This window comes from Siniperca chuatsi, linkage group LG9 (assembly GCF_020085105.1).
Source record: "Siniperca chuatsi isolate FFG_IHB_CAS linkage group LG9, ASM2008510v1, whole genome shotgun sequence".
Lineage (NCBI taxonomy): Eukaryota > Metazoa > Chordata > Actinopteri > Centrarchiformes > Sinipercidae > Siniperca > Siniperca chuatsi.
Genome location: NC_058050.1, coordinates 30,637,020 through 30,664,043, shown reverse-complemented (window position 1 = coordinate 30,664,043; position 27,024 = coordinate 30,637,020). Strand labels below are relative to the sequence as shown.

The 27,024-nt window shown below is 40.9% G+C and overlaps 1 protein-coding gene across 6 annotated transcripts; it reads right to left on the bottom strand.

Moving 5' to 3' along the window:
- Positions 1-273: 273 nt before the first annotated feature.
- Positions 274-26,664, bottom strand: cnot10 (CCR4-NOT transcription complex, subunit 10). 6 transcript variants are annotated; one of them, XM_044206498.1, is made up of 19 exons: positions 26,453-26,664; positions 23,539-23,630; positions 18,920-19,081; positions 18,633-18,783; positions 17,746-17,885; positions 15,654-15,737; positions 15,491-15,574; positions 9,838-9,955; positions 9,452-9,595; positions 8,589-8,794; positions 8,167-8,288; positions 7,143-7,322; positions 4,527-4,607; positions 4,277-4,390; positions 3,952-4,082; positions 3,837-3,869; positions 3,450-3,574; positions 1,331-1,406; positions 274-689 (listed from the first exon to the last, which is right to left on the bottom strand). In XM_044206498.1, exons 1-19 carry the CDS (start codon positions 26,466-26,468, stop codon positions 529-531), a joined length of 2,220 nt encoding a protein of 739 aa, XP_044062433.1. In that variant the 5' UTR covers positions 26,469-26,664; the 3' UTR covers positions 274-528. The 6 variants fall into 6 exon arrangements, with proteins under 6 accessions (XP_044062433.1, XP_044062430.1, XP_044062431.1 ...); XM_044206495.1 differs by having other exon boundaries at positions 3,450-3,577; positions 26,453-26,663; XM_044206496.1 differs by having other exon boundaries at positions 3,450-3,577; positions 8,589-8,791; positions 26,453-26,663.
- Positions 26,665-27,024: the final 360 nt, after the last annotated feature.

The following is a 27,024-nucleotide window of genomic DNA, read 5'->3' as shown; positions in this document are numbered from 1 at the left end:
CAGAGATACTCTGGCAGGGCCCTACTAATAATGGTTCCAAAATCTCAACTTGTCACTAAGTGTGAGTGTGAAGGGGCCTTTACTGTCTGGATCCCTCAGCTGAAGATCTCCCTGCCTGAAGCTCTCAGGCAGAAAAAGTCAAAGTTATTATTATAATTATAATAAAAGAGGCTCAGTACTTTCATCATTGTCAAAATGCCCTTATTACATTCACTGTGGCTTCCAAACAGCGGCCCAAAAAATACTGTAGGTATTCAAGAGTCACACATGTCATACAGTAAATAAAATTTATTATTTTTCTTCAACACAGATTCCTCAGTCAAATGGAAATAAAAAGTCAGCTGGTTTCAGTCCATGGACACCACTGCAGCTGAAGTTCTTCTCTCTGCATCAGTCAGCAGCCACACCTTAATTTCATATGGCTCCTGATGCTGAGAGGAAGCAGCTTTATAAATATCAAGGCTCCTCAGGGGTGTGTGGTGTGTGTGTGTAGGGTGTGTGTGGTGGTGTACAGGTGGTTGTGGAGACTCATTTGCGCTGAACTTGTGTGAAGGATGAGGGCAGCTGGATGGGCTGGACAGATTGGAAGAGCTGGACGGTTTTCTTGCGGGAGTCTGGGGAGACCCTCTGCACCGCTGTGGGCAGCAGCTGGTTCCGTTTGATGATCTGCAGGGCCAGCTGGGTGTTTCCTGAGGACACATGACACAGATCCAGGGCATTATTTTAACCGCTCACATCAGGTAATAAACCACATCATTCAGATCAGCTGAACTCATTCAGATGCTTATTCAAGTATGACCAGACAGAGATGAGACTGCTTGTCATTATGATACAGGAGTTTAAGTACTGATATCAAAATTATACTTTACGTCACTGATTAAACAAAACAAGCCAAATTACACAGATGTACCACTATGTATTCAGTGTCAACTTAATACAAAATGCTTTGTCAAAAAACAAACAAACAAAAAATAAATAAAAATCAGCATAACATCACCAAAATGAGGGTTTAAATAAAAAGCTATCGGATTTAAACAATAAGTAAACAACACTGACTTGATGGAGTGTAGACTAGTGTCATTAACAGAAAGTTGGTCAAACTTAAAAAGCGTTTGTTCCTTATGCAGATGCAATATTTTTTTTTAAATTACAGTTGCTGATAGTCATTATTTGTGGCATTATACAGCATTTTTAACTTTGACAACTCTTGATCTGAGACATTCAAGAATTTTGTGTCGTCCTCCAATGTTTTCCTTTTATAATCTCTACAATCTTTCATTTAACACGACAGAAAGACAGTGTGTCAGTGAGTGTCTGATGAAGATCTGACCATTCTGTAGCTCTAAGTAGACTCCCAGCAGGATGGCTTCGGGTGGAATTTCCTTGGTGTTCACCATAGATGCAGCCTGATAACACAAATCACAACTGGGTTAATTATTACTTAACTGTAAAATCATTTGGACAAGAAATATTGTTTAGTCAAGCTACTTTTTCCAAGGTCAAGAATTAACTTTCATGCTTAAGAGAAGCTTTGTTCGGTGTCTGCACACATCAGACAATACTTTTTAATGACCTTTATTAAAGCAAATATAATGACACAGTTTTTGAATGGTAAATGGACTGTACTTGTACACTGCCTTTCTAGTCTTCCGACCACTCAAAGCGCTTCACACTACATATAACACACACGCATTCATACACTGATTGCAGTTTGGGGTTCAGTGTCTTGCCCAAGGACACTTCAACATGTGGGCTGGGGGAAGCTGGGATCCAACCGCCAGCCTTCCTACCACTCCCATCCTGTGTGGTCTAGCCCATCTGCTTCAAGGTTCGACGTGTTGTGCGAGATGCTCTTCTGCATACCTCGGTTGTAACAAGTGGTTATTTGAGTTACTGTTGCCTTTCTATCAACTCGAACCTGTCTGGCCATTCTCCTCTGACCTCTGCCAACAACAAGACATTTTCGCCCAGAGAACTGCTGCTCATTGGTTATTTTACCTTTTTTGGACCATTCTCTGTAAACCCTAACGATGGTTGTGCATGACAATCCCAGTAGATCAGCAGTTTCTGAAATACTCAAACCAGCTGTCTGGCACCAACAACCATGCCACGTTCAAAGCCTAAAATCACCTTTTCCCCCCCATTCTGATGCTTGGTTTGAACTTGAAGATCGTCTTGACCATGTCTACATGCCTAAATGCACTGAGCTGCTGCCACATGATTGGCTAATTAGATATCTGTGTTAATGAGCAGTTGAACAGGTGTACCTAATAAAGTGGCCGGTGAGTATGTTCAAACTCATATTTTGATTGGACAACACAAGGCACTAGAAGAGAACTCCAGCAACACTTGTAATATGAAGAACAAATTTATTGTGAGACCAACTGTCTCACTGTCTCTGAAGCCACATGACCATATAACAGCCCGTATATGTGTGGTAGTGATGAATGATCCGATTCTTTTCAACGGCTCTTTGGTACGAACAAAGGGAACCGAGTCGTACTTGGTGAGAGCCGTAGCCAGTAACGTTACCACTCTAGTCACCAATTGTCTGCAACTCACAGTGCAATAGTGGGTCCACTAGATTACTATCCTGGCGTACACTGGTGTCACATCAGCAGGCGGAGTTAAAAATGTTTCTAATATTAAGTGTTGCATGAATTGCATTCAAGGCAATGCAACAGAGGAATATGGCGTCACCTTGTGTAATGTTTACAATGAAAATCATTGCGATCAGGTCTGGCAGTGCGAGTTAATTAAGTGCCGCTAAACTGAGTCCACATATGCAAAATTAAATTATATTGGTGGGATGTTTAGTTAAGTTTGAATCTGATCCAAATCTTACCCTATCATTATCCTAGTGATCATTTTGCAGATAAACCCAGTAACCCCCACCCCCTAAAAATAAAGAAAAAAGAACGATGAAACGGAGCCATGAGATCCGGCTCCCTTCAAAGAGTCATAATTCCCATTACTTGTGTGTGTGCCCCATTGGCTGATATTTATGTGTATGTATATGACTGGTTGGCTGTTACATTTTTTAACTTTTTTCATTTTTTTTGCTACATACCCATCTGAGTGAAATGTTCTTTGTAATGTGTTTTATGATGATGCTGATAAAGGCCACAAGCCAAAACACGTTGGTTTCACATTAAAGTTCTTCTTCATACTACAAGCGGTGCTGTAGTTTTGACCTCTTCAGGCTTTTTCCTTTCTCCATGCAGTAGGTGAAGTTGTGCCAGAAATCCCTACTGTGCTTCTACAACACAAGGTGCTGCCAGATGACGCTGCACTGGGCTGCAGCAGAACTTGTGCTACCTCTGCAGCACAGAAGGGCTGCATTTTTGACTCACTGCTATGTTTGGTCTGAACACAACCTTAAAATGCTGTATCTAAGAAAAATATAACACTTCAGACGTTTCTGCTGAAGTCACAGTTGTCATGGTTACCTGATGCAGGCACTTGCGGGCCTTGTCGTACTCGCTCCTTAAGCAGTAGGCGCTGCCCAGGTTGAAGAGCATCATGGCCCGAGCTGATGTCACACTGCTGGGGTAACACAAGGGAGTCTGCTTCCCTGCTGCAAACACACACAGGGCATACAAGAAGGGAACTATTATATATATACTTGATGCTTTAACTCTTTTGTCTCAGTACGCTGCTCTAATATAACTTATCAAACTGTATCGTAAATCAGAATTTCATTCTTATTACCATATATTACCAAACTTGTTTTGTCTCAGATGCATTATGTAATGCTAATGTTCATTATTCCTGTTCAAAGTTTGAATTGTTTCAAGTAAAAATCGTGCATTAAGGTTTAAACAAGATAGACTTACGGGACTCGACTGGCTCATCTCCTTTGTCAGACCCTGATGAGAAAAACAAACCAAGCATTAAGGAAACAAGACTAAAATCATGTGTTTTGTAGAGTAATGTGTAAAACCTACAGACCTTGGTCTTGCTCGCTGGTCAGAACTCCCATTGACACGTCACTGACATTCTCTGGGTTGAGGTGAGCGATAGCATCAGAGATCCTGTCCAATGAGATGAGGGCTTCAGCAGCGTAGAGGTGACCCAGGAACCTGAACACACAGCAGAGGAGGCGGAACACAAACAAGACAGCTGAGTGAATCAAAGAGGAGGACACTGCTCTCATCTGCTCTTTGAAGGAGTTTGGACAAAACCTTGACTGATCAGTGTGGTCATTTGTGGCTGCAGTAGAAAGACAGACCAGGTGAACCAACAGCTGGGTTTGAGAAATAGACCCAGCACTTACTTGAGGGATCCAGACACCTTGGTTTGATGGAGCAGTTTCTCAGCGTGGTTCAGAGCCATCAGGTTGTCTCCCAGTGCTAACGCCACATAGGCACTACAGGCCAGGATGGAGCATCTACACATCAAACAGTTGATATAACCGATTATTCCACAGCCCTCTGGGTTCTACAAGTTATTTAATGTTCCTGAATAATGACTGATGTCAGCTGAACTGAGGGGAGAAGAGAAAATGAGAAGAGAAGTCTCATTACCTGAGGTTTTCTACCTCCTGTTTTCTGAGAGGAGACGATGGAGCTGCAGACAAGAACTTATCAGCCTCCTGACCTTTCCCACTGCAAAACACATCAACAGCATTCATCAGAACACGTTTCCAACTCTACTGAGCCACAGTCACACTCAACTACTCCACAACCAAATAATCACAATTCTTGACAGTTGATCAGATGGCACAAAGTTAATATCACAATATCATAATGTTGAGTCCATTAATTGAGTCAGCTCGTTTATTATTCTTTCATGCCTTTTTTTTTTGCTCAGCTATAAAACCCATTCATGCTATAGATACAGTGCCTTGCGAAAGTATTCGGCCCCCTTGAACCCCAAGCGACTTACAGCTGTAATCGCAGCAAAAGGTGGCGCTACAAAGTATTAACTTAAGGGGGCTGAATAATTTTGCACGCCCAATTTTTCAGTTTTTGATTTGTTAAAAAAGTTTGAAATATCCAATAAATTTCGTTCCACTTCATGATTGTGTCCCACTTGTTGTTGATTCTTCACAAAAAATTACAGTTTCATATCTTTATGTTTGAAGCCTGAAATGTGGCAAAAGGTCGCAAAGTTCAAGGGGGCCGAATACTTTCGCAAGGCACTACACACACACACACACACACACACACACACACACACACACACTTTATCAATATGCCATGATTAATGTGTAATTTTATGTAGTTTTCTGGTTTTGTTTTGTTGTTTTTTTCCCCAGAAAATCTGCATCTGTTGGGCTGCACCACCTGTGGAATACAAAAGACAGCGGCCTAGTTGGGAAGGGCAAAGCCTTGACCCGAGGCCTGAATGGAAAAAAAAGGCCAAACAGTGAAACAGCGCAGAGTCTCCACCAGCCGTTAATTCACGCCTAGACGCGATATTTCAGCTTGAATCCTAACACTGGATTCATTGAATCCTGGCACGTGGCTATGACGTCATCACCTTCATCAAGCTGAGCGCGCCACGCTGCTCAACGTCTTTCCATTGTAACCTTGGTTACTTCAGGAGACGCTTCAAGTGAACTTCAACTCCCTAGGAAAAGTCAAGTCGCTGGACGAGCAACAGACTGCTTCCTGATTGTTATCTCCCAAAACGATCCCGAACCTGCAGAAGGAAGATTCAGGTTTTACAGCTTCTTCACGAAGAGAAAGACCGCCGCTGAGCCTCTCTCCCCACTGAAAGTTGACTACTGCTCCCTCGCTGCCACTCAAAGGAACAGTTTTGCCGTTGAACCCGCCGACAGCGCAGACCCGGCTCCGTCAGTATCTGAGAGGCTTTCACCCGCTCCAAACGGACTGACGCATTAAACCGCTACCAAGAGCGATCCCAAGTAAGAGGCTTGTGTCTGGGCAGAGATAGATTTTATAACTGTGTTATTTCATCCAAGCTTTATTGTTGTGAATTGTGATTTACGTATTTTGGAAAGTAACGGCCTGCCGCGTCCTGTTTTGCTGTGTGTTTTTGTGTTTCGCACGTTCCATTGTGTATCAGTACCACGCCGCTGGACCGTTTAACAGTTGTAGCCACTGTGGAAGCTAAAAACTGTACCAGACCAAGGGACAGCTATTATGCTTTACCACGGCATTTGAGATTCCTTGTACTTTACTCTGTGTGCTTTTCTTTCTCTTTCCTCTCCACTAACACACACACACACACACACACACACACACACACACACACACACACACACACACACACACACACACACACACACACACACACACACACACACACACACACACACACACCTCAAACGACTCAGATAGCGTGGTAGCATAAATAGCTACGCTCCATGCCTTTTCGAGGACAAATAGAGTGTGCCCTCCATTTCGGTCTGCTGGCGACCACCCACGTGGTCACATTCGCCGCCCTTCTGTGAATAGGGTCATTATGATGAGCTATATGATGTACAGTTGATGAGTTGATATGATGAGTTATTATAGCTTATATAAAGTAATATATTTCAGTCTATGTTTTTACAGTTGAGCATCTGTAAACAGCATAAACTACATTGATATTTCAACATGTACTGCACACTGGTCAACTGTACACAAACCCATATTCACTCCCACTGCATCTGTAACTCAGTCAATACAATGAGTTTTGTTAAGTTTTAAGCGTTTTAAGTTTAGCATGCACTGTCACATGTAAGCAGCAAAGTGAGGAAGTAACATACCTCCAAACTTCCCTTTCAGGAATTGATAAGTGGAAGGGCTAGACATGTTCCTCAACAATGTTCTAGTGCTTATAAATTTGGAAACTGGTTCTCCATATTTAACCCTAGATGTCAATTGATAGTGTTGAGCTCTGAGCCAGATTTGCACGACAACATGAAGCATCTACAACTTGTAATTGATCAGTAATAGTTTACTGGCTCTTTGCACCAAACAACCATGACACAGTGGGCTTTCTGATGTTAGTCTCTCCTCTGTTACATCAGTAACTGCTGACATTTCAAACTTTCTAATCAGAAGATATGATATACATTTTCTGGTCTTCCCTCTGCAGTACTACATTAGATGCAGTATGTACTGGGCCTGATATTATTAGTCACTGTTGGCACATGAAACACAGGTGTGTGTGTGTTGTTTGTCTGTGACCTGCAGGCATCACTGTTCTCGCTGCCGCTCTCGGTGCTTCCTGACTGACTGGAGCTCTTGGAGCCGTTCTCTGTCTTGGTGTCCTGCTGCTGGTGTTCAGGCAGCAACAGCAGAGCGTTCCTCAGGCAGATGGCTGCAAACTCCATACTGGCCACTGGGATAGCTGCTGACTGGCCCTCACTGTACAAACGCACACACACATTCGGCTCAGGCTGATTCTAGTCAAAAAGCGCATTAGGTCAATGTAAGTAGAATTAACTACTAATTAGATATTATTCAGTTAGTGTTATATTAGATATAATACAGTTTGACTGGGGAAATGTGTATAAAATGATGTACAAGACAAAATATTTCCATTTGATAAAATGGTAGACATAAAAATCATCGAGTCTTGGGTTTGAACATTTCACTCAGTGGAAACATCATATGGCTTCAATGGATACATGCTGACATACATATTGTGTAAGAGATAATGCCATACAATAGTTTTCTAATTTTAAAGAAACTGACAAGACCAGCGATTTTAATTTTTTTGCTGATTTTAGCTCCTACAAATTATGTATACTTTATATGTGTGTCAATCATTTTTAAAAGCATGGCGTAGTTTTAGAAAAGTGTGATTTCCCATAGAATCACAATAATCAGTGAGCATTGTTGGTGTTGGAACAGTAGGTGTATTTTGAAACTTTGGACAGAGCCAGACTAGCTGTTTCCCCCTGCTTCTTTATGCTAAGCTAGGCTAACTGACACCAAGCGCTAGATTCACAGTTATTGCACAGACATGAGACATGCAGAAGACAGATATGAATTGAACTTCTCAATCGTGCCAAGAAAGCAAATGTTTTACTATTAAAAAGGAGAAAACCAAGATTAACAGCATCCTTTACAGTAGTTAATTACAGTGTCAACAACTAACATGCAACACTGCTGCCCTCTGCTGGACAGTAAAGGTAAATGTCTAAATCAGTAGTTTCACTTGTGCCATAACGGGCTGGAGGATGGACTTGTCGGAGTTGACACTGACCTGTAGATAGTATTCTGGGTAGACTGAGATGCCAGGACGATCTTGCGATGGTAGCCCTGCCCGACAATAGACTGAACTATACCTTTTTTACAAGGTAAACCTTTACTCTCCTGCTCCGACCCCTGGAAACATAAACACAGAGACCATGAAATATCTTAACTAATAAAGGGACATAACATATCTATATTGTTCCTTGATCCAGAATTGATTGAGGGAGTGTATGGTTGTCTTCTTTAACAAATACTAACATTGAAAAAACAAAATCTAAAAACAAAAATATGCAAAATGACAAGTAATCTTTAAAATAAGCTAAAAGGAAAATCCAGTAAGGCAAAATGCTAAAAAATAAAAAATAAAAAAAAATAACTCAACTATGAAACAAAGCTAAACTCAAATCAGGAACTACATCAGTTTAGTCATACCCCCTTGTTAGCAGAGATGCAGCACTCTGCGAGCCGCAGCCACAGTCGAGGGTTGGAGTGGTAAACCTGCACCGCCTCCATCAGACACTCAAACGCTGCCAGAGGCCTACCGATGTGCAGCAGCTGAATACCACAGTTATACAGCAGCTCATAGCGCTTGTTGGCTAGTAGAGCACACATGGGGATACCTGTGAACTTCTTAGCTGCTTAATAAAAGTAACAACAGAAGAAAGGGACTTGTTACTATTTGGGGAACCACTTGTTAATATATTTTCCTAACTGGCTTAGTTCAAACTCTGTGCACTTTACACAATAAGATAGCATGGGTGTGCACTTGTTTGAATGATTCCAACTTTTTTGAAAAGTTGGAAATACTTGAAGAAGTGTAAAAATATGTTTTTTCATTTAAACATTGCTGTACAAAGTAGCTTGTTCCTTTGCAATGAGAGGATGTAGTCAGTTTGGATTCAGTGATTTCAATGGATTCCAATGGTGACCAGATATAACAGTGAAAATTGTCAATTTTATTTAGCCATATTTTGATGAAAATTTCAAAAAATTCTGGCGACACTGTTTACAAGATATGGTGCAGAGAATTATGAGGATAATGCTGTGCTGGTGGATTGAGATGTTTCTTTGGATGTTTTGATGTGAAGCTGGATCAAGCTGGAATCCACTGTAATCATTGTTAAGCCAAGATGAATAGAGCTGCTGTCCTTTGTGAAGGAGCAAGCTACAAACTTTTTACATCCACCTTTCAAGCCTACAGGAGGTGAGTGCTTGATAAGATGAATTAGATGTAGATGAGTATCACTTGAAAGCTTAGCAGATTCAGTCAGGAGACAGTGCTTGCTGTGACCCACATTGCCCGTTGTCTCCCAGCTGTGTGCAGGTGTGGTCGTTCTCTTGCAGTGCCTTCTTGAAGTAGAAAATGCCTAGGTTATGTTTCCCCATTGCAAAGTGAATGCAGCCCAGATTGTTCCAGAACATACATCGAACACATTCACCTGAATGAGACAAGTCAGGACACGTGCACAATCCATCATCTAGCACATATAAAAATCATCAAATATGGCCGCTAAAGCCAGTTACATCTCCAATAAAGACAACGTTTGAAAGCTCCATTTAGCCAATAATGATGCATCAACATTCCTAACAAGAGTAAGTCAAACCAAAACTAGCTGTATGGCTTGTGACACCAAGCTTAAAAGTGGAAACCATCTATCTTGAGAGGTACAGTAGTTGTCACCTGTCTTGATGGGTCCAGGATGCTCTGCGATGTTGGAGCTGTTCAACAGTTTCACTGCTTTCCGGTAGTTTCCTCTCAGGTACTCAAAATTACTTTTGAGGAAGAGTGAGGGTGCAGACTGATGGAGGGGACAGGAAACACAGGTCAGTAAGATAACAAGGACAGGGTGCACTGATGTCACTTTTCCACGATACCATCCCCCTCACCGCCATAGAGTAACCAAAACAACAACAGATGGCTACTGTGAACAGATAGAGGTGAGATTGGAATCGACAAGGATCTGTACAACACTACTGGATTGCCAAAGACTGGTGGATGTGGTAATGAAGCCAGAAACTGGGTTTCTGACAGATTCAGGCCTGTATATACATATGAGAGCATATCAGGCAGGGGCTATCGTAGAAAAGGTTTCAGTCGTCCATGGGAGCCGAAACGTCTTGATTCTGAAAACAGTGTCCAGATGACTACGACTGAAACCTTTTCTACGATAGAACACTCCTGGACGAATGAGGGACTACACCGTCATATCAGGGGCTGTTTCAAGGCTATTTTCAGGCTAAAAGTAGCTCCTAACTGAGTGCTCCTAAAAAAAAAAAAAAAGAGGCGTGTCAGTCCTAACTTTAACACTCCCAAGTTTTTGGTCTAAGAGTAATTCACAAAGTAGCTCCTCAGTCTGGGAGAAGTTAGAGGCCCGGAGGACTCGTGAGTCACTGAGACCTGCTCACAATCAGTCAAATGCTGCAGGTAATGGGCCTCATAATGTCAGTGTTTTGGAAAAATAACAATGAACTTAAAAAGCATATTTTGGTGGCGGGTGAGTTAAGAATCAATTCCACTCACCAACACATGGATTCATTACAATAACAGCGGAGATGACAGTTTGCACAACTCTGGAAAAAAATAATTATTCCTTAAACTAAATTTGTTTCTTTGTTTGACAGCTCATTAGGTGGAAATTAAACAGTCACCAAATGAAATGGTAAATGGACTGTACTTGTATAGCGCCTTCACTCAAAGCGCTTCACACTACATATCACTTTCAACCCATTCACACACTGATGGCAAGTGCCAACTGCCCCTATAAATAAATACATCCTAACAATACAGTAAAATATTTTGGTTTTATGATGATTCATAAAACCAAAAACCTGTTTACTTAACGTCAAACAGCGCCTTATGGTTTGTTTATGCTCGGTGCAGTACTCTGCATGTGAAGTACAAGAAGTTATCTCATTGCACATTTCCTATAGAGCAGGTCTAGACTGTACTCTTTGTAATATTATTTACAGAGACCCAACAAATCCCACCATGAGCAAGCACTTGGTGACAGTGGCAAGAAAAAACTTCCTTTAAGAGGCAGAAACCTTGGACAGAACCAGACTCAAGGTGGGCGGCCATCCGCAGCTGCGGGGTGTGTGTGTGTGTGTGTGTGTGAGAGAGAGTGAGTGAGTACAGATAAACGTCAACTGTCAGCAAGAGGAAATGGTCTGTCCACCCATTACGTGCACAGTAATACAGATGGTGAATACAGCCTTCTTGTAAAGCCAGTGTGCCTAATAACTAATAACATCCCATTTGATATACTATATGCAGAGTGAGAAAATGTGTCATTTTCACTTCAGAACAGTGATGTCTCCATTAATAACATTTTATGAAAATAACCTGCAAATTAACACAGTGACCATGCATTGTATTTGTATAGTATACAGTACAAGAACACTGTCACCTGAGTTGGTTGAATGAAGTCAGCAAACTACAGTATAATGTATGTTTTCTTTCTTTTATTAAGAAGGTAAAACAGGAGTGTCCTGGTGGCTGGGTTTAAGGCACTGACCATGTAATCGCAACATCCCAGGCTGAAGTCTGGCCAGGGAGCTTTGTAGCATGTTATCCCCTTTTTCTCTCTTCCCTTATTTCCTGTCAACTCTCTACTGTCATCCAATGTTTATACAGAGACTACATTTTTGTTACAAAAATGGCAGGGTACAACTGTGACCCAAAAAGAGCAACAGCTTTGTGTTTATTACTGGTTTGGATAGTTCTTCTCTGACAGTACAAGATATTATATCAACATTATTTTTGAATAATTATAGCAAAATTCTTCATTGTCCTTTTCTCTCTTTAATCTTGACGGAATGTGCAGCAGACAAAATATGAGCACCTAGTTACAGAAACTGGGAGGCAGGCGAGGGCTTGAAAAGCCTACATGTTCTGCTTATGAAAGCTTCAGACCACACGCGCAGGAGTAAATAGTGACAAACAAAACTGTAAAATCATCATCGTCATAGCATCTGCCAGAATTGTCAGAAACGATCATATTGTCTCATTTCCGGTCGCCGGTGCTTGTGTGTTACTGGTAGCGTATTTTTGCTACTTTAGCTCATCCCAGGTAATTTTGTTGGAGTCGGTGTGTACATAAGCAAAGACAATGTCGGACTCCGTAGTTTTCTCTAGGCCCCTGCCAAACCTGACCAGTGATGACATGTTTAGCCGCATCATTCAGCTGCTGGCGGAAAACGATGTGGGCTTTGGAGATAATTGGTGGAATTTCTGGGGAAGACCTGGTCTGATTAGGAGAGACGTCATTCATCTCACTTTGGATGGAGCAGCTCTCATAGCCAGAAATCTGGCCAAGTTTATTAGTGGACCAAAACAACAACAACCCAGAGCTGAGACCAGGAGGCAGAGTTGCAGTCCTACATGCTTCTCTGCGCTTCCAGAGCAGTTACCCACCCAAAACTCCTTAGTGACAGTGTCTGCCCCCCGACCACTTAAATTAATTAAATCAAGTTATCAGAAGAGAAGTTATACTTAAAAACCTAAACAAAATTCCCACCGCTGAAATAGCACAACAAACTAGGAGAATTAAACATCAGACTAGTGATCGTTTGAATATCAGATTTTCATACGACTTAATTTGACTTACTGAAACCTGGCTGGGTCATGAAGAATATGTTAGTGGTTTGGATTTATTTATGCCTAAATTAATCCACTCTGCCCAGTCATAATAATGCTCACATTCCTCAAGGCACTAGCCGACGAGGTGGAGTTGCAACCATCTTTGACTCAAGCCTATTAAATAACCCTAAACCTAAAATAAATTATAGCTAAGAACAAGGCTTTCTAATGAGTTATTTCACAACCAACCAGGAAAACACGTCAATCAATTCTATTTTTGTTATAATGTACTGTGCTCCTGGTCCTTATTCTGAATTTTCAGAGTTTTTATCAAGTTTAGTCCTTAAAAACAGATAAATTATTGTAGGTGATTTCAATATTCATGTAGATGTTGAAAATGATAGCTTTAGTACTGCGTTTATCTCATTATTAGATTCGATTGGCTTTTGTCAGAGTGTACATGAAGCCACTCAATGTTTTAACCACACCCTCGACCTTGTTCTGGCATATGGCATTAAAATTGAACATTTAATGGTCTTTCCACAGAATCCTTCATTATCAGACCATTATTTAATAACTTTTGAACTCCTATTACTGGACTATATACCATTAGGCAAAAACTCTTACTCTAGATGTCTATCTGATAGTGCTGTAGCACTGTAGCCAGCCTGACAGAGTCACAGCTCTATTGAGCCATGTATTCCTATAGCCCTCAGTAGTAACAACTTCATGAGCTTCTTTAATGATACATTTTTAAATTATCAGAGACAAAATTCATCACGTCGTGCCCTCAACTGGCAACGATTTAACCTTAAAGACAGGAACCTTGGAAACAGCTGTAAAACCTGTTATATATTTAGACTGCTTTTCTCCCATCGACCTTCAACTAACTTCAATAATTTCTTTATCTAAGCCCTCACTCTGTCTCTTAGACCCCATCCCAACTAGGCTGTTTAAAGATGTTTTACCCTTAATTAGCACTTCTTTCCTAGATATAATCAATCTGTCTTTATTAACAGGCTATGTACCACAATCCTTTAAAGTAGCTGTAATTAAACCGCTTCTTAAAAAGCCCACTCTTGATCCTGGGGTTTTAGCCAACTATAGACCTATATCTGACCTTCCCTTTCTCTCTAAGATCCTTGAGAAAGCAGTCGCCAATCAGTTGTGTGACTTTCTAAATAACTATAGTTTATTTGAGGATTTTCAGTCAGAATTTAGAGTGCATCTTAGCACAGCGCAAGCATTTGTGAAAATTACAAATGACCTAATTGCATCAGACAATGGACTTGTCTCTGTACTTGTCTTGTTAGATCTTAGTGCTGCATTCGACAACATTGACCATTACATCCTATTACAGACTGGAACATGTAATTGGCATTAAAGGAACCGCACTAAGCTGGTTTTAATCCTATCTATCAGATCGATCTCAGTTTGTACATGTTAACGTGAGTCCTCCGTGCATGCCAAAATTAGTCATAGGGTTCCGCAAGGTTCTGTGCTTGGACCGATTCTATTCACCTTATATATGCTTTCTTTAAGCAATATTATTAGGAAACACTCCATAAACTTTCAGTGTTATCCGGATGATACCCAATTATATCTATCGATCAAGCCAGATGAATTTTCTGATGTTAAACTCTGACAAAACTGAAGTTAAGGTACTTTGCGTCAAAGGCACGTTATCTGAAACTTGGAGTTATCTTTGATCAGGATTTATCCTTTAACTCCCACATGAAACAAACTAGAAAACTAGTCCATACATTTGTTACTTCTAGGCTGGATTACTGCAATTCCTTATTATCAGGCTGTCCGAATAATTCCCTTAAGACTCTCCAGTTGATCCAGAATGTTGTGGCACGTTTACTGACAAGAACTAGGAAAAGACATCATATTTCTCCATCTATATGCATACTTATCACATTAATGCATCTTATTACTCTCGTAGTTTTGTGCTTTCTTGTCTCTCCTGTCACTTTCAGCAGGTATTTCTGCCTCCGGAGCTGCAGAGTCTGGATCTATGATTGCAAGGCACCTTCTGTTCCTGCTCAACAACCTCTAATACAATTATTATTATTAGTCTTATTATTAGTCTTATTTTTATTATTATTATTATTATTATTATATTAATATTACTACCATTATTAATATTTTAAAATTCTCTCTCTCTCTGAAAAGTGCAATGATATAACTGGTGCTATATAAATAAAATTGATTCTATTCTATTCTATGAAGGTCAGTGTTTGTAGAGACCAAGTTCAGTTTACACCGGTTGAACTTGGGCCGCACAATCTGGCGGAAATTCAGCATGGTCATTATGGCTGACGCGGCTGCCTGAGAGCGCACAGGCGCTCTCTGCAATGGAAATAATGGCCTTGCTTTCCGCAATGTCGAACATGCGCATTCTGTATGAAAGAGCCTCTTAAGAGCGTTATGAAGAGATCATTTTTGGCACACACTAAGTATAACAAAGCTTTACAAAGTATCACTTCACTCTTGTGTTTATTCTCTTGTTGCCTATAAAAAGTTGTTCATGAATTCTTTTTGAATCTGTGCAGTCAATAGCAAAACAGCTCCTCATCATTCTAGCAGTCTTTCAAATGTTTGTTCCACGTAAATGCATGGTGGCAGATGGCAATGGTGCTGACATGTTCAGGCTCAGGGAGGAAGGACCATGATGATTTCCAAACACAATGACATCACATGCATATCCAATATATTATATCCCCTCCCCGTCACCAACACTGAGACTCACGTTCCCCGCTGTGTTCATCACTGATTTGATCTCCCTTTTACAGGCCTTGGAGGATTTCATCTGAATGTAGGCTCTCACTTTGTACTGTAAAGGAAACAACAGTCAGTCACAGTCAACAGGATGGAGACTGAAACAGTGGATGATAAAATCTATGAGCTCTTGCCTGGTGCATCTTTGATTTGGCTGCCTCAATCATGGCTGTGAACTCTGCCTTCTGGTTTGCTCCATCTTTGTTTGAACTGTTGTTCTGGAATCAAGCACAGCACTCAAACAGTAAACTGCAGTGTTTCCCATTAATTACCAAGTGGCGGCCCGCCACAATTTCATAATGAACCGAAAATATTTTTACACTTCTCATAATAACATAAAAGATCTCTAACGTTGTGTTTTGCGCCGTTGCTTCAACAAAGCATCTCTCACTCCCAGTCAGTCAGCCCCTCTCCCCCCGCTGCTGTACGCGCTCTCTCGCGCACACATACACGCCATGACAGTCACAGTGAACCAGGTGAAGTGAAGGTAACGTTTTACTTGAGTTGACAACAACTCGAGGAAAAAGTAGAAAAGGAATATTTCCACCTGTTTTGTCCGCAGTTGATGTTTTACTCAACCACAGCACACTTGTTAAGCTAATAGCAAATTGTTACGAACAAGCTAAAACGAAAGTTGTCTGTATGTAGCCTAACTATTTCTTAGTTTGCCACGAATCTTAAAATTTGGCAAATTCTTATAAACATAGCTTCCCCCCCTTCAAACCAGCCACTCCTTTCTCTACAAGCTGTACCTGAATCACAATAGCAGCAGAAGGAGGAGGACAGAAGACAGGAGGAAGGACTGATACTGAGTTGTCTGTGTTCTTCTTTCTTTCTAAACGTCACTCAGTATTTTGATGTCAGGAATTTTATTAATTTTACTGACATTTAAGATTTGTTTCCAGTGAGATTATTGAGTGTATAGTGACTTTACTGTTGTAAACTTTACTGTTGCTGCTCTAGAACAATATTTAGTTACATTTAAAATATAAATGAATTCTGGTCTGAATTTTTTATTTTTTTTTTAAATAATTTAAAAACCCAAATTCTTTAGTTATGAAAAAGAACCGGTAATAGTACTGATAAAGAACCAGGCAAATAAGAGTAGGGATTAGAAAGATAAAAAACGATACGCAACCCTACAGCTGATTAGTGGCTTCCCCCTGACTTTGGGGGGATGAGCAAATTGCAGTTCCAATCCCTTCACTATAAGCCTTGTTTAATCATTGTTATTTTGTGATTATTAAAACTACAACTGCTTTTTTAATAAATATTGTAATGATAATAAGTCTAAAATTCTGAGAAAATGCATAGTTGTTAGTCAAATAGCATCAACCCCTTCCCCGCAACAGCACCTAAGCCCTCCAGAAACCTAGGGAAAACCCTGAATGTGTTTGTATAGTTTACAAGAGCACAAAATTCTTCATAGATCTAACCTCTTAATTTTGCTCTCGACGTGCACCAGATTGATGCATTTAACTTTAAAATGTACAAAATTTTCTACCCTACCTCCCTAGAGGGTCCGAGGTCCACCCACCACAGTCTCACAAAATCCTGTGGGAAACACTGAGCTGTATACTTTTAAATGTGCTTGATTTGACTTCCTTCTTGTTAGAAAATACCTTCACTTAGTGGCCTCAGACACAAATACATGACTAAATAAATTCTTCTCAGTTGTAGCCGTTCAAGTGGCACGGCTCAGATATTTAGTTTGTTTAGTTAGATAATGGAATAAAACACTTTACTCTTTGAGAGTAATTCTAGGTGAGGTCTGAAGACTTCACTCAAAAGATTTTCAGACAAAGAATTTCTGTGGCAGAAAGTTCGAAGGAAAACTGTTGACAGTGAGGTCTGTGTATTATCCAGTGCAACGAGGATACCGTTTCTCGAAAGACATGCATATTGAGTTTTTTTAAAATGTAATCTTCCAATGCTGTGGCAACTGCAAACTAAATTTCATTCACTTCCATTATAGTGGAAGGGCAGAAATCTCAGAGGCAAATATCTTAAAACAAGTAGCTTAGATAAAGGGGTTAAACAGAAGATGTGTTTACACATCCTGTGTGATCCATTGATCACTTTGGTTTCTCTTCATTAGTGATTTACCGCAATCACAGATCTCAGCAATAAGGTTAAGTAAAATGTTACCACAAACCATACGAAAATAAGAGCAGGTTGTGTAAAACTGTAATTTTCTTTTAATGACAATGTAGTGCGGTAGGGTACCTCTCCTTTGCCATTCTTGTTGCTTCCTTGGACAGATAGTTTGTCCAGCACAGCCAGCAGATGGAGGGCCTTCTCTGGCTGGAAGGTGAGCAGGTACAGATCCACCAGCAGGAAGCACACAGCCTGAGCAAACTTCTCTTCTAGGACAAATAACACAATGACTCCATGCCAAACTCAAGGCTAACACACATGGACCCTTATAAAATATCAATCTATCACTGTCAGAATACTGTGGTGTCCTGTAAAGAAACAGGACTGTGGTCGAGACAACTGATCTCTCCCGAGTGGTATTATTAATGCTAGCCTTTCTCAAAATCAGGACTACATTTCCCTGTTACATTTAAGCAACCATTACATGGCTGACAAGCCTACACAGTAAATTTAGCTGTTTTTTAATCTTTTGGGACAGGATGAAGTCTCAAAGACTTGAGACCTGTATTTATTACGTTATGGAAAGGCAAAACTACACACAGCACTTTTCAATATTTATGAGTCAACAAGTCAAGTATCCTAAGCTCTTAGCCTTTAAACCCTAGTCTTCAATCATTCAATTCTCAGTCAACTCAAGTCAAGTCTCTAGGCAGATGACTTCAAGTTAAATAGTCCTCAATTTTTTTTTTACAAATTTTGTGAGCCACACCCCATAAACCTAAAAAAAGGTATTCACTCTACAATAAGAAGTTTAAAAGCAGCAAATTCCCACACAATCACAAGTATTACTATTTTGGTCCTTGATAAATTATTTTAAATGCCACAAATTTGCAACAAAATTGCAATTGATCAACTGATCAATTGATGGATTGATTAATTGATTGATTAATTAATTGATTGATTAATCAGATCAGCAGTAGACTTTAGTAAAGCCCATGTAAAGCACAACAACATACCAAATGGTTCCAGAAACTGGTAGAGCCTCTCTCCTATGGAGATGGCTTCAGTGTACTGTCGCATATGATAGTGGATGATGGCTTGATTATAGTACAGCAAGCTATTTTCTACATCGTCCAACCCATCAACGTCCTCTGCTGATGTGTGAACCTGAAAGACAAAAGATGGGATGTTTGATGAAATCATGAAGAAGCAAAGTGCTGTGTTCGTCTAGAACTTCCACTGAAAAGAAATTCAACATGAACTGAAAGCATGAGAAAAATACAACCCACATTTCAGCAGTTACCTGGTTCTTCATTGCCATTAGAGTCTGCTTCAGAGTCCCTGTGGTAGTCTGACCGCTTGTGTAAAACTCTACAACAGCTTTATTCATGGCAATCTTGTAGTCCTCTTTGTTGAGCTCCTGCAGGGCTTCAAGATGTTTTAGAGACTCATCGTACTTCCCAGCCTGTGAGGAACACAGGGGCCCATTTCACCAAATTTGCAAAATGCAATCTGCAATTTGCAACATGAAATAATTTCTTCCTTCGTTAATTCTGAAACGTTGCACTACTACTTATAAGCTTGCTACTACTTATAAGCAAGCTCCATACTTGCGACCCATGCGTGAGCATGTGAGAGCCCTATAGTACTTGCAAGTTTATCCACAATTTCTGAGCGGAAACCATTGGTAAAACCCGACGCTGTCACAATTATCTACCTTGCAGAGCTTGCAAAATCGGGCCCCAGGTCAGTGAATACAGCATGGACATGTTCATGTGACCTGGGTGTTTACGTAGGTGTCACCGAAAGCTACTGCCATGGGTTATTCTGCTTTTTCTGAAACAAATCTGCAAGTAGCTCCATGTCTGCCCGACATTATGCTTGCCTCGGAAACAATAATATCTTTAGTGTGACAAGATGAGAGGAATTCGACTGTCACATTCACATACCACACATTGCCTTTAATGAAAGAATGTGTCAGCCAATGCAACAGTATATCTTGTTTTAGTTGTTTTTAAAAGGATCAGTCAAGTCAATTTTATTTATATAGCCCCAATATCACAAATCATAAATTTGCCCCAAGTGGCTTTACAATCTGTACTGCATATGACACCCTTTATCCTTAGACCCTGGAAAAAACCCTTTCACAGGGATAAAAAAAAAAAAAAAAAAGGGATGAAACCTCAGGAAGAGCAAAAGAGGAGGGATCCCTCTTTCAGTATGGAAAACCTGCAATAGATGTGTGTACACAATACACCAAATGGTAAATGGACTGTACTTGTATAGTGCCTTTCTAGTCTTCCAACCACTGAAAGCACTTTATACTACATGTCATTCACACCATTCACACACATTCATACACTGATGGCAGGTGCCAACTGCTCATCAGAACACAGAAACTAATCATTAACACACACAGATAGCACAGCCTTTGGGAGCAATTTGGGGTTCAGTGTCTTGCCCAAGGACACTGACATGTGGGTTGGGAGAAGCTGGGATCGAACCGCCAATCTTCCTACATCTAAGCCACAGCCTCCACACATAAAACACAGACCAACATAATAAAATCACAGTGTGGACAATCAGGATGACAAGTCGCCTGCCACAAAATCTTGATTCGGGACAGTCAGACAGCTGAGAGGAATATTCTATATTTTTGAATGGTCTTTCATGCTTTTAGGTTGTAGAAAGTCCTCTTTACAAATAGAGCTGAGTATCGCCACTAATTTCCCGAATCATTTCGATTTAGATTCACAAGGTCCCGATTCGGATATGGATATTTTAGTAACAACGCCAATTTAGCTTGGATATGAAAGAGATTCTCAGAGAACTAATGCTGTAAATTGTACAAGGAACCCTCTAACCTGGTGCATTATTAAAATATTAATGTTTACATTAAGAATTGACCCTTGACCTGAGCCTTCAAAGGGTCCCTGTTCTGTGGAAGACATCTTGCCTCGTCCCTGTGCCGAAGATGCCGCGTCCCAGTGGCTCCGAGGACTACAGACCGGTGGCACTGACCTCCCACATAATGAAGACCCCGAAGAGACTGGTGCTGGAACAGCTGCGGCCCATGGTCAGACCCCTCCTGGACCCCCTTCAGTTCGCCTACCAGCGCCGGCTGGGAGTTGAGGACGCCATCATCTTCCTGCTGAACCACATCTACACCCACCTGGACAAGCCGGCAAGCACGGTGAGGATCATGTTTTTTGACTTCTCCAGTGCTTTCAACACCATCTGGCCAGCCCTGCTGGGGGAGAAGCTGGCAGCGATGCAGGTGGATCCCCCCCTCGTAGCAACACTGGGGCCCCACAGGGGACTGTCCTCTCTCCCTTCCTCTCTACACCACAGACTTCAGAGTCCTGCCACCTTCAGAAGTTTTCTGATGACTCTGCTGTGATGGGATATATCAGCGGTGGTGATGAGACTGAGTACAGGACTGCGGTAGGGAACTTTGTCTCATGGTGTGAGCAGAACCATCAAGTCTAAGTAGCTGGTTGTAGACCTACGAAGGGCCAAGGCACCAGTGACCCCGGTTTCCACCCAGGGGGTCAGTGTGGACATTGTTGAGGACTACAAGCTGTTTACAAGAAGGGCCACAGCCACCTCTATTTCCATCTGCCAGACAATGCTGAGGATGTTTTATGAGTCTGTGGCGGCCGGTGCTATCCTGTATGCTGTTGCATGCTGGGGCAGCAGGCTGAGGGTAGCGGACGCTAACAGACTCAACAAACTGATCCGTAAGGCCAGTGACATTGTGGGGGTGGAGCTGGACTCTCTGTCGGTGGTGTCAGAGAGGAGGATGCTAGCCAAACTACATAACATCTTGGACGGCGTCTCCCAACCACTCCATGACGTGCTGGTCAAGCAAAGGAGCACCTTCAGAGGAAGACTCATTCCCCCAGAAAGCACCACAGAGCGCCACAGGAAGTCATTCCTGCCTGTGGCCATCAAACTCTTTAACTCCTCCCTCTAAGTCTAGTCTATATGACCCTAAGTCATTAAACTGGACATTGATCATTAACATCACTGCAATACTTGACATAATTGTGCAATATTCTGTGTTAATACTGCTGTGCAATATACTCTTTACAGTTTAAAATTCCCTATGTATTGATATTTATTCATACTTCTATTACTACTGTGCAATATCCACCATCTCATTATAAATAAGCAGTTCATGCTCTATTACTTTAGTTCATGCACTATTAGTTTATACCATATTATTATCATCAACTGGTAAACCCACTTTGTACTTCACACTTAATCTTAATAGGCTACACTTAGCTTGACAGTTCATGCACTATTACTTACTACTTGTATTATTACACCGTATTATCATCATCAACTGGGATTTGCAAAAAAAGTAATGTTTTGTACATAGAGAACAAAACGCTGTACAATAGTTCAACCAGACTGACAAATGAAAGGGCAGAAAGAGAAAGATACCTCTGAGCAACAGTTAAATAAGAATATAGGAAATCAGCAGTCATTGGTAAAAGAAATTGGAAGCTTACTATTAAAATCTGTGCAGACTTAAATAGGAACAGGTTCCTGTTCCAAATGCACAATAATGCCTAAGAAGCTGGAATTAACAGGCGTGTTGCTTTAGCAAAGCTATTCTTAAAATTTCATAATAGAATTAGTAGGTTAGTCTAGGGTTAGCACTATTGGAATTGGATCAAGGAATAGCAGCTGAACATACTATTGACTTACAATCACAGTTTAAACCTATTCAATCTAACCACTAAGTAGACTAATGAGGGCCCAAAGAAAAACGGGTTTAGAACCCAATTGCAGCGTTGTGGTTCAAAAATGGTCTAGGGTCACTTAAGCTTTTCTGGACTGGAAAAACAAAGAATATTTGGGGGAAAAAATGATTACAAGTGTTCTCCCCTGTCATGCAACACTGTGGGGCTACTGACTAAATGGCCGTTTTAATCATTTAATTACTCTAAAACGCTTTCAAATGTAAATAATTTGGTGTATAATTATACTGTTTTTATCGGTGTTAAAATAGCCATTATTGAAGGAAAGAAGAAAAACATCAACATAACAGGTGATTCCAAACTCTTGAGCAGTAGAGTATATAAATCAGTCAGCTTTATTACATGAAAAAAATTACACGAAAAGATTAAAACTAACATGTTAGTCCATCTCTCAATACTTTCTGACTTCCCTACCCTGACAAGTTTATTTTTTTCTGTTATCAAGTTACTCGCGGAATTAATGTTAATTGGTAGCTGATGAAGCAGCTGACATGCGGCTGTGGCTCAGGAGGTAGAGCGGGTCCACTGATCACAGGGTTGGCAGTTTGATCCCCACTCCCTCCTGTCCACATGTCGAAGTGTCCTTGGGCAAGACACAACCCTAAATTGCGATGTTTGGCCAGCACCCTGCGTGGTAGCTCACTGCCATCTGTGTGTGAGTGAATGGGTGAATGAGCGGCAAAAACCTTGTAAAGCGCTTTGGATAAAAGCTCTATACAGATTGTAAAACCCCCTGAGGTAAATTTGTGATTTGTGATATTGGGCTATATAAATAAAATTGACTTGACTGTTGTAAAGGAGAGCAGCGCTGTAACGCTAGCAGACTGAGGTGGACAAAACATGGTAGAGTACAGTAAAGAATGGATTGGAATTTGGAATCAGCTTCATTTTAGCAGATCTATTCAAATATGCCAGCCCTACTATAGTGTAACATTTTTAAATTGAGACTGGTGTGACCCACTCTCCATAAAGCTTAACCTATGCTAGCTCAACTGTCTTTCTGTAAGTGTTGCATTTACAGCAGCTGAGCAGAGCTTAAGCGTAGACACTGGGCCTAGCAGTTTTGATGGGTGTCAAGGTGCTACTGCAGATAAAAACCAAAGTTGTTGGACTGGCTTTCTGAGTATGTTAGGAAAGAAAGGAGATGGTTTACCGAAAATGCTTCATATGCACTGGCTGCCACTTCTTTCTCTTGGTCTGTCATTCCAGGGGATGATGAGCTGTCATGCTTTACCTCGTTTTGTTCTGTTCAAAAAGAAAAAAGTTAAACTTACATAACATTGGTCTTCAAACAAGGCTAAACGTGCAATGGGGATGAGCAGTGTTGACTGAAGCTACACTCAGTGGCCACTTTATTAAGTACACCTTTCTAATACTGGGCCTTTCCCCCCAGAACAGCCTGAGTTCTTCATGGTATGGATTCAACAAGGTGCTGGAAACGTTCCCTAGAGATTCTGCTCCATGTTGACACAATAGCATCACACTGTTTCTGCAGATTTGTCAGCTGTACATTCATGCTGCGAATCTCCTGTTCCACCACATCCCAAAGGTGCTCTGTTGGACTGACATCTGGTGACTGTGGAGGCCATTGAGTTCACTGAACTCATCGTCATCTTGGTTGAAGCTTGCGATGACGTGTGCTTTGTGACTTGGTGCGTTTCCTGCTGGAAGCAGCCATTAGAAAATGGGTAGACTGAGGCAATTAAGAGATGTACATGGTCAGCAACAATACTCAGGTAGGCTGTGGCATTTAAGCCATGCACTAATATCATATTCACTGACAGAGTTGGGTTATATGACAATCTACATAGTGTGAGAAGATCTAAGTGTGTCACAGATTTTGCCTTACTGTTTATACTGTGGTAGCTCTCGCTTTAACATATCTAGGTGTATTTGGACAGTGTGGGCAATGTTGTAAATGAATTGGTATTAAGGGGCCTGATGTGTGCCAAGAAAGTATCCCCCACACCATAGATGAAAGCAGGCATATGTCAATTTCCTGTCTTTAGAACGACCACGCCCCCTTTTGGGTGAAAACAAGCACTGTAAAAGTGCCAGCGCCAAATTGAAAAAAACTAGTGGCACCATGCCTAAAAGCTGCTGTATTACATTTTGCACGTCAAACAAAACAAACCCCCTAACATTAAACACATGCTTTAAGAATGGAGTTTGGTTCAACAGTCTGTCCACTCTAAAGACCAGTGAGCAGAGGGTATTTTAACGTTAATAATTAACATAAATTGAGCTGACCTATGTTCTAATAATGAACCTTGTACAAAGTGGGGCTAAAACCGACCTGTTTTCTACTTCTCGGCTTGTAATTAAAGGTCGCGTAATGAGCACAAACAGCTATCAAAATAGAGACAGCGGTCACTTCGCCACAGCAATGTAATTAGCTTACAGTAACTTCACATTGGACATACTACCAAAACATAAAGTGTCTTAACGACATAAAACATGACAGATGTCAGAAAAACATTACCTGGTGATTCAATACGGTATGTCAGGTTAGTCCACTTGGTTTGTTTCACTGAAAGGACACTCATCAATATATAACAATAATGAACATTGATCGGCAGTGACATAGCATAATTGTTTGCCTGACTGGCCATAGCATTTGGGCTCTTAATAGCTAAAAAAGCAATACAGTATTCTTATTTTATGTTATTCAATTGGCAAAGACCAATTTAATAGCCAAATAGTGAAATTAGAGGGGCTGCTTTCACCCAAAAGGGGCTTAGGGCAGGGACAAAGTCCCCGGATGTGCTGCTCTCATCTATTGCACCACCACCAGCCTGAACCATTGACACAAGGCAGGATGGATCCATGGATTCATGTTTACATCAAATTCTGACCCTACCATCTGCATGTGGCAGTAGAAATCATTTTACCAATCTTCTATTGTCCAGTTTTGGTGAGCCTGTGCCACTGTAGCCTCAGTTTCCTGTTCTTAGCTGACAGGAGAGGAACCCACTGTGGTCTTCTGCTGCTGTAGCTGATCAACTTCAAGGTTCGACGAGTTGTGCGTTCAGAGATGCTCTTCTCCATAGCACTGTTGTAACACCTGGTAATGCTTCCTGTCAGCTTGAACCAGTCTGCTCATTGTCCTCTGACCTCTCTCAATAACAAGGTGTTTTCGCTGCCACTCACTGGATGATTTTTATTTTTGGCACCATCTCTGTAAACTCTAGAGACTGCTGTGTGTGAAAACCCCAGGAGATAAGCAGTTTGTGATATAGGCCTACTCAAACCACCCTGTCTGGCACCAACAACCATTCCAAGTCAAAGTCACTTTGATCACATTACTTCCCCCATTCTGATGTTTGGTCTGAACAACTGTTGAACCTCTTGACCATGGCTGCATGCTTTTATGCATTGACTTGCTGCCACACGATTGGCTGATTAGACATTTGCATTAACGAGCAGGTGTACCTAATAAAGCGGCCACTGAGTGCACATGACGTAACGGCGGATAATTTTAGAACATCATTCAGAAATCTGACATTTTATTGCCTTTACGACCCCTCTTCAATTCAGAATGCATTTAATCCACCTCAAATCAGTTTACTTGATTAACTCTGACGTTAAAATCTCTCTGGTTCACTTTTTAACGCTAACTGTTACCTTACTCACTGTTGGCAGAAACGCGTGGGATTAAGTTACATATTCTTACTGCTCGGTGGATTATATGCGCGCCGAATTTACCAAAAGACGCTCACGTCGTTAATGCTATAAGTCTTAAGGTATGTTTAGGTCGTGTATGTTTTGCCAGTATGGAAGACACTAATTTATGAATGAAGTTTTGCCTGAACGTGTCTTCAGGCAACATGCATATTGGCTAGGCTAATGTTAACTGGACAGGCGTTCTGAGGGTTCACTTGCGTGGTTAGGCTACAGAGCACAGTATAACTTAATGATCAACTGAACGTTACATTAGTGATTCCCTTTAAAGTACATGACCAGTTATTAATATGACAATTTGCATTAAGTGCATCTGTTCAAGGAGTTAAAGCTAGCTCAAACTGACCATAACTAGCTATCCAGCTAGTGTTAGCTGACACACTCACCTGTATTTTGTGCCATTTCTGGGGCCTTTTCAAGGACAGTTAGAAATCCTGTATTTGTAGTTAAGATTAGATTAGATTAAATTCCGTTGGCCGGCGGAGGAAACGATTAAATTATACGTGAATACTCAATCTCTAATGTTTCACACAGAAGCTGTCTGGTCCGCTGTAATAGATTCTTCTTTGCTGTTTGGTTACTACTACGTCATCTTCTTCTTGGTTTTGTGGCAGGTTGCAACAATGAGTAATAGTGCATACCGCCACCTACTGTACCGGAGTATGTAGCATGCGTTATGGTTAGATAAGACTACTATTAAAAAAACAAAAAAAAAAACAACTAAATCCTATAATATAACCCTGTATCCTTTTGGTATTCCACAACAGCTTTCTGTGTGTTATTTACCCCCTCTCCTGTTGTTCCCAACACATCCGCAAGGTTCCATTTTCTTCCTGCCTGACTTATCTTTTGATTTAGCCTTATCCTCGCTTCCCTATATATTCTACAATGTAACAGTTTATGTTCTACACTTTTTACATTCCAAACATTTATCTGATTGACTTTTACCTAACAAAAA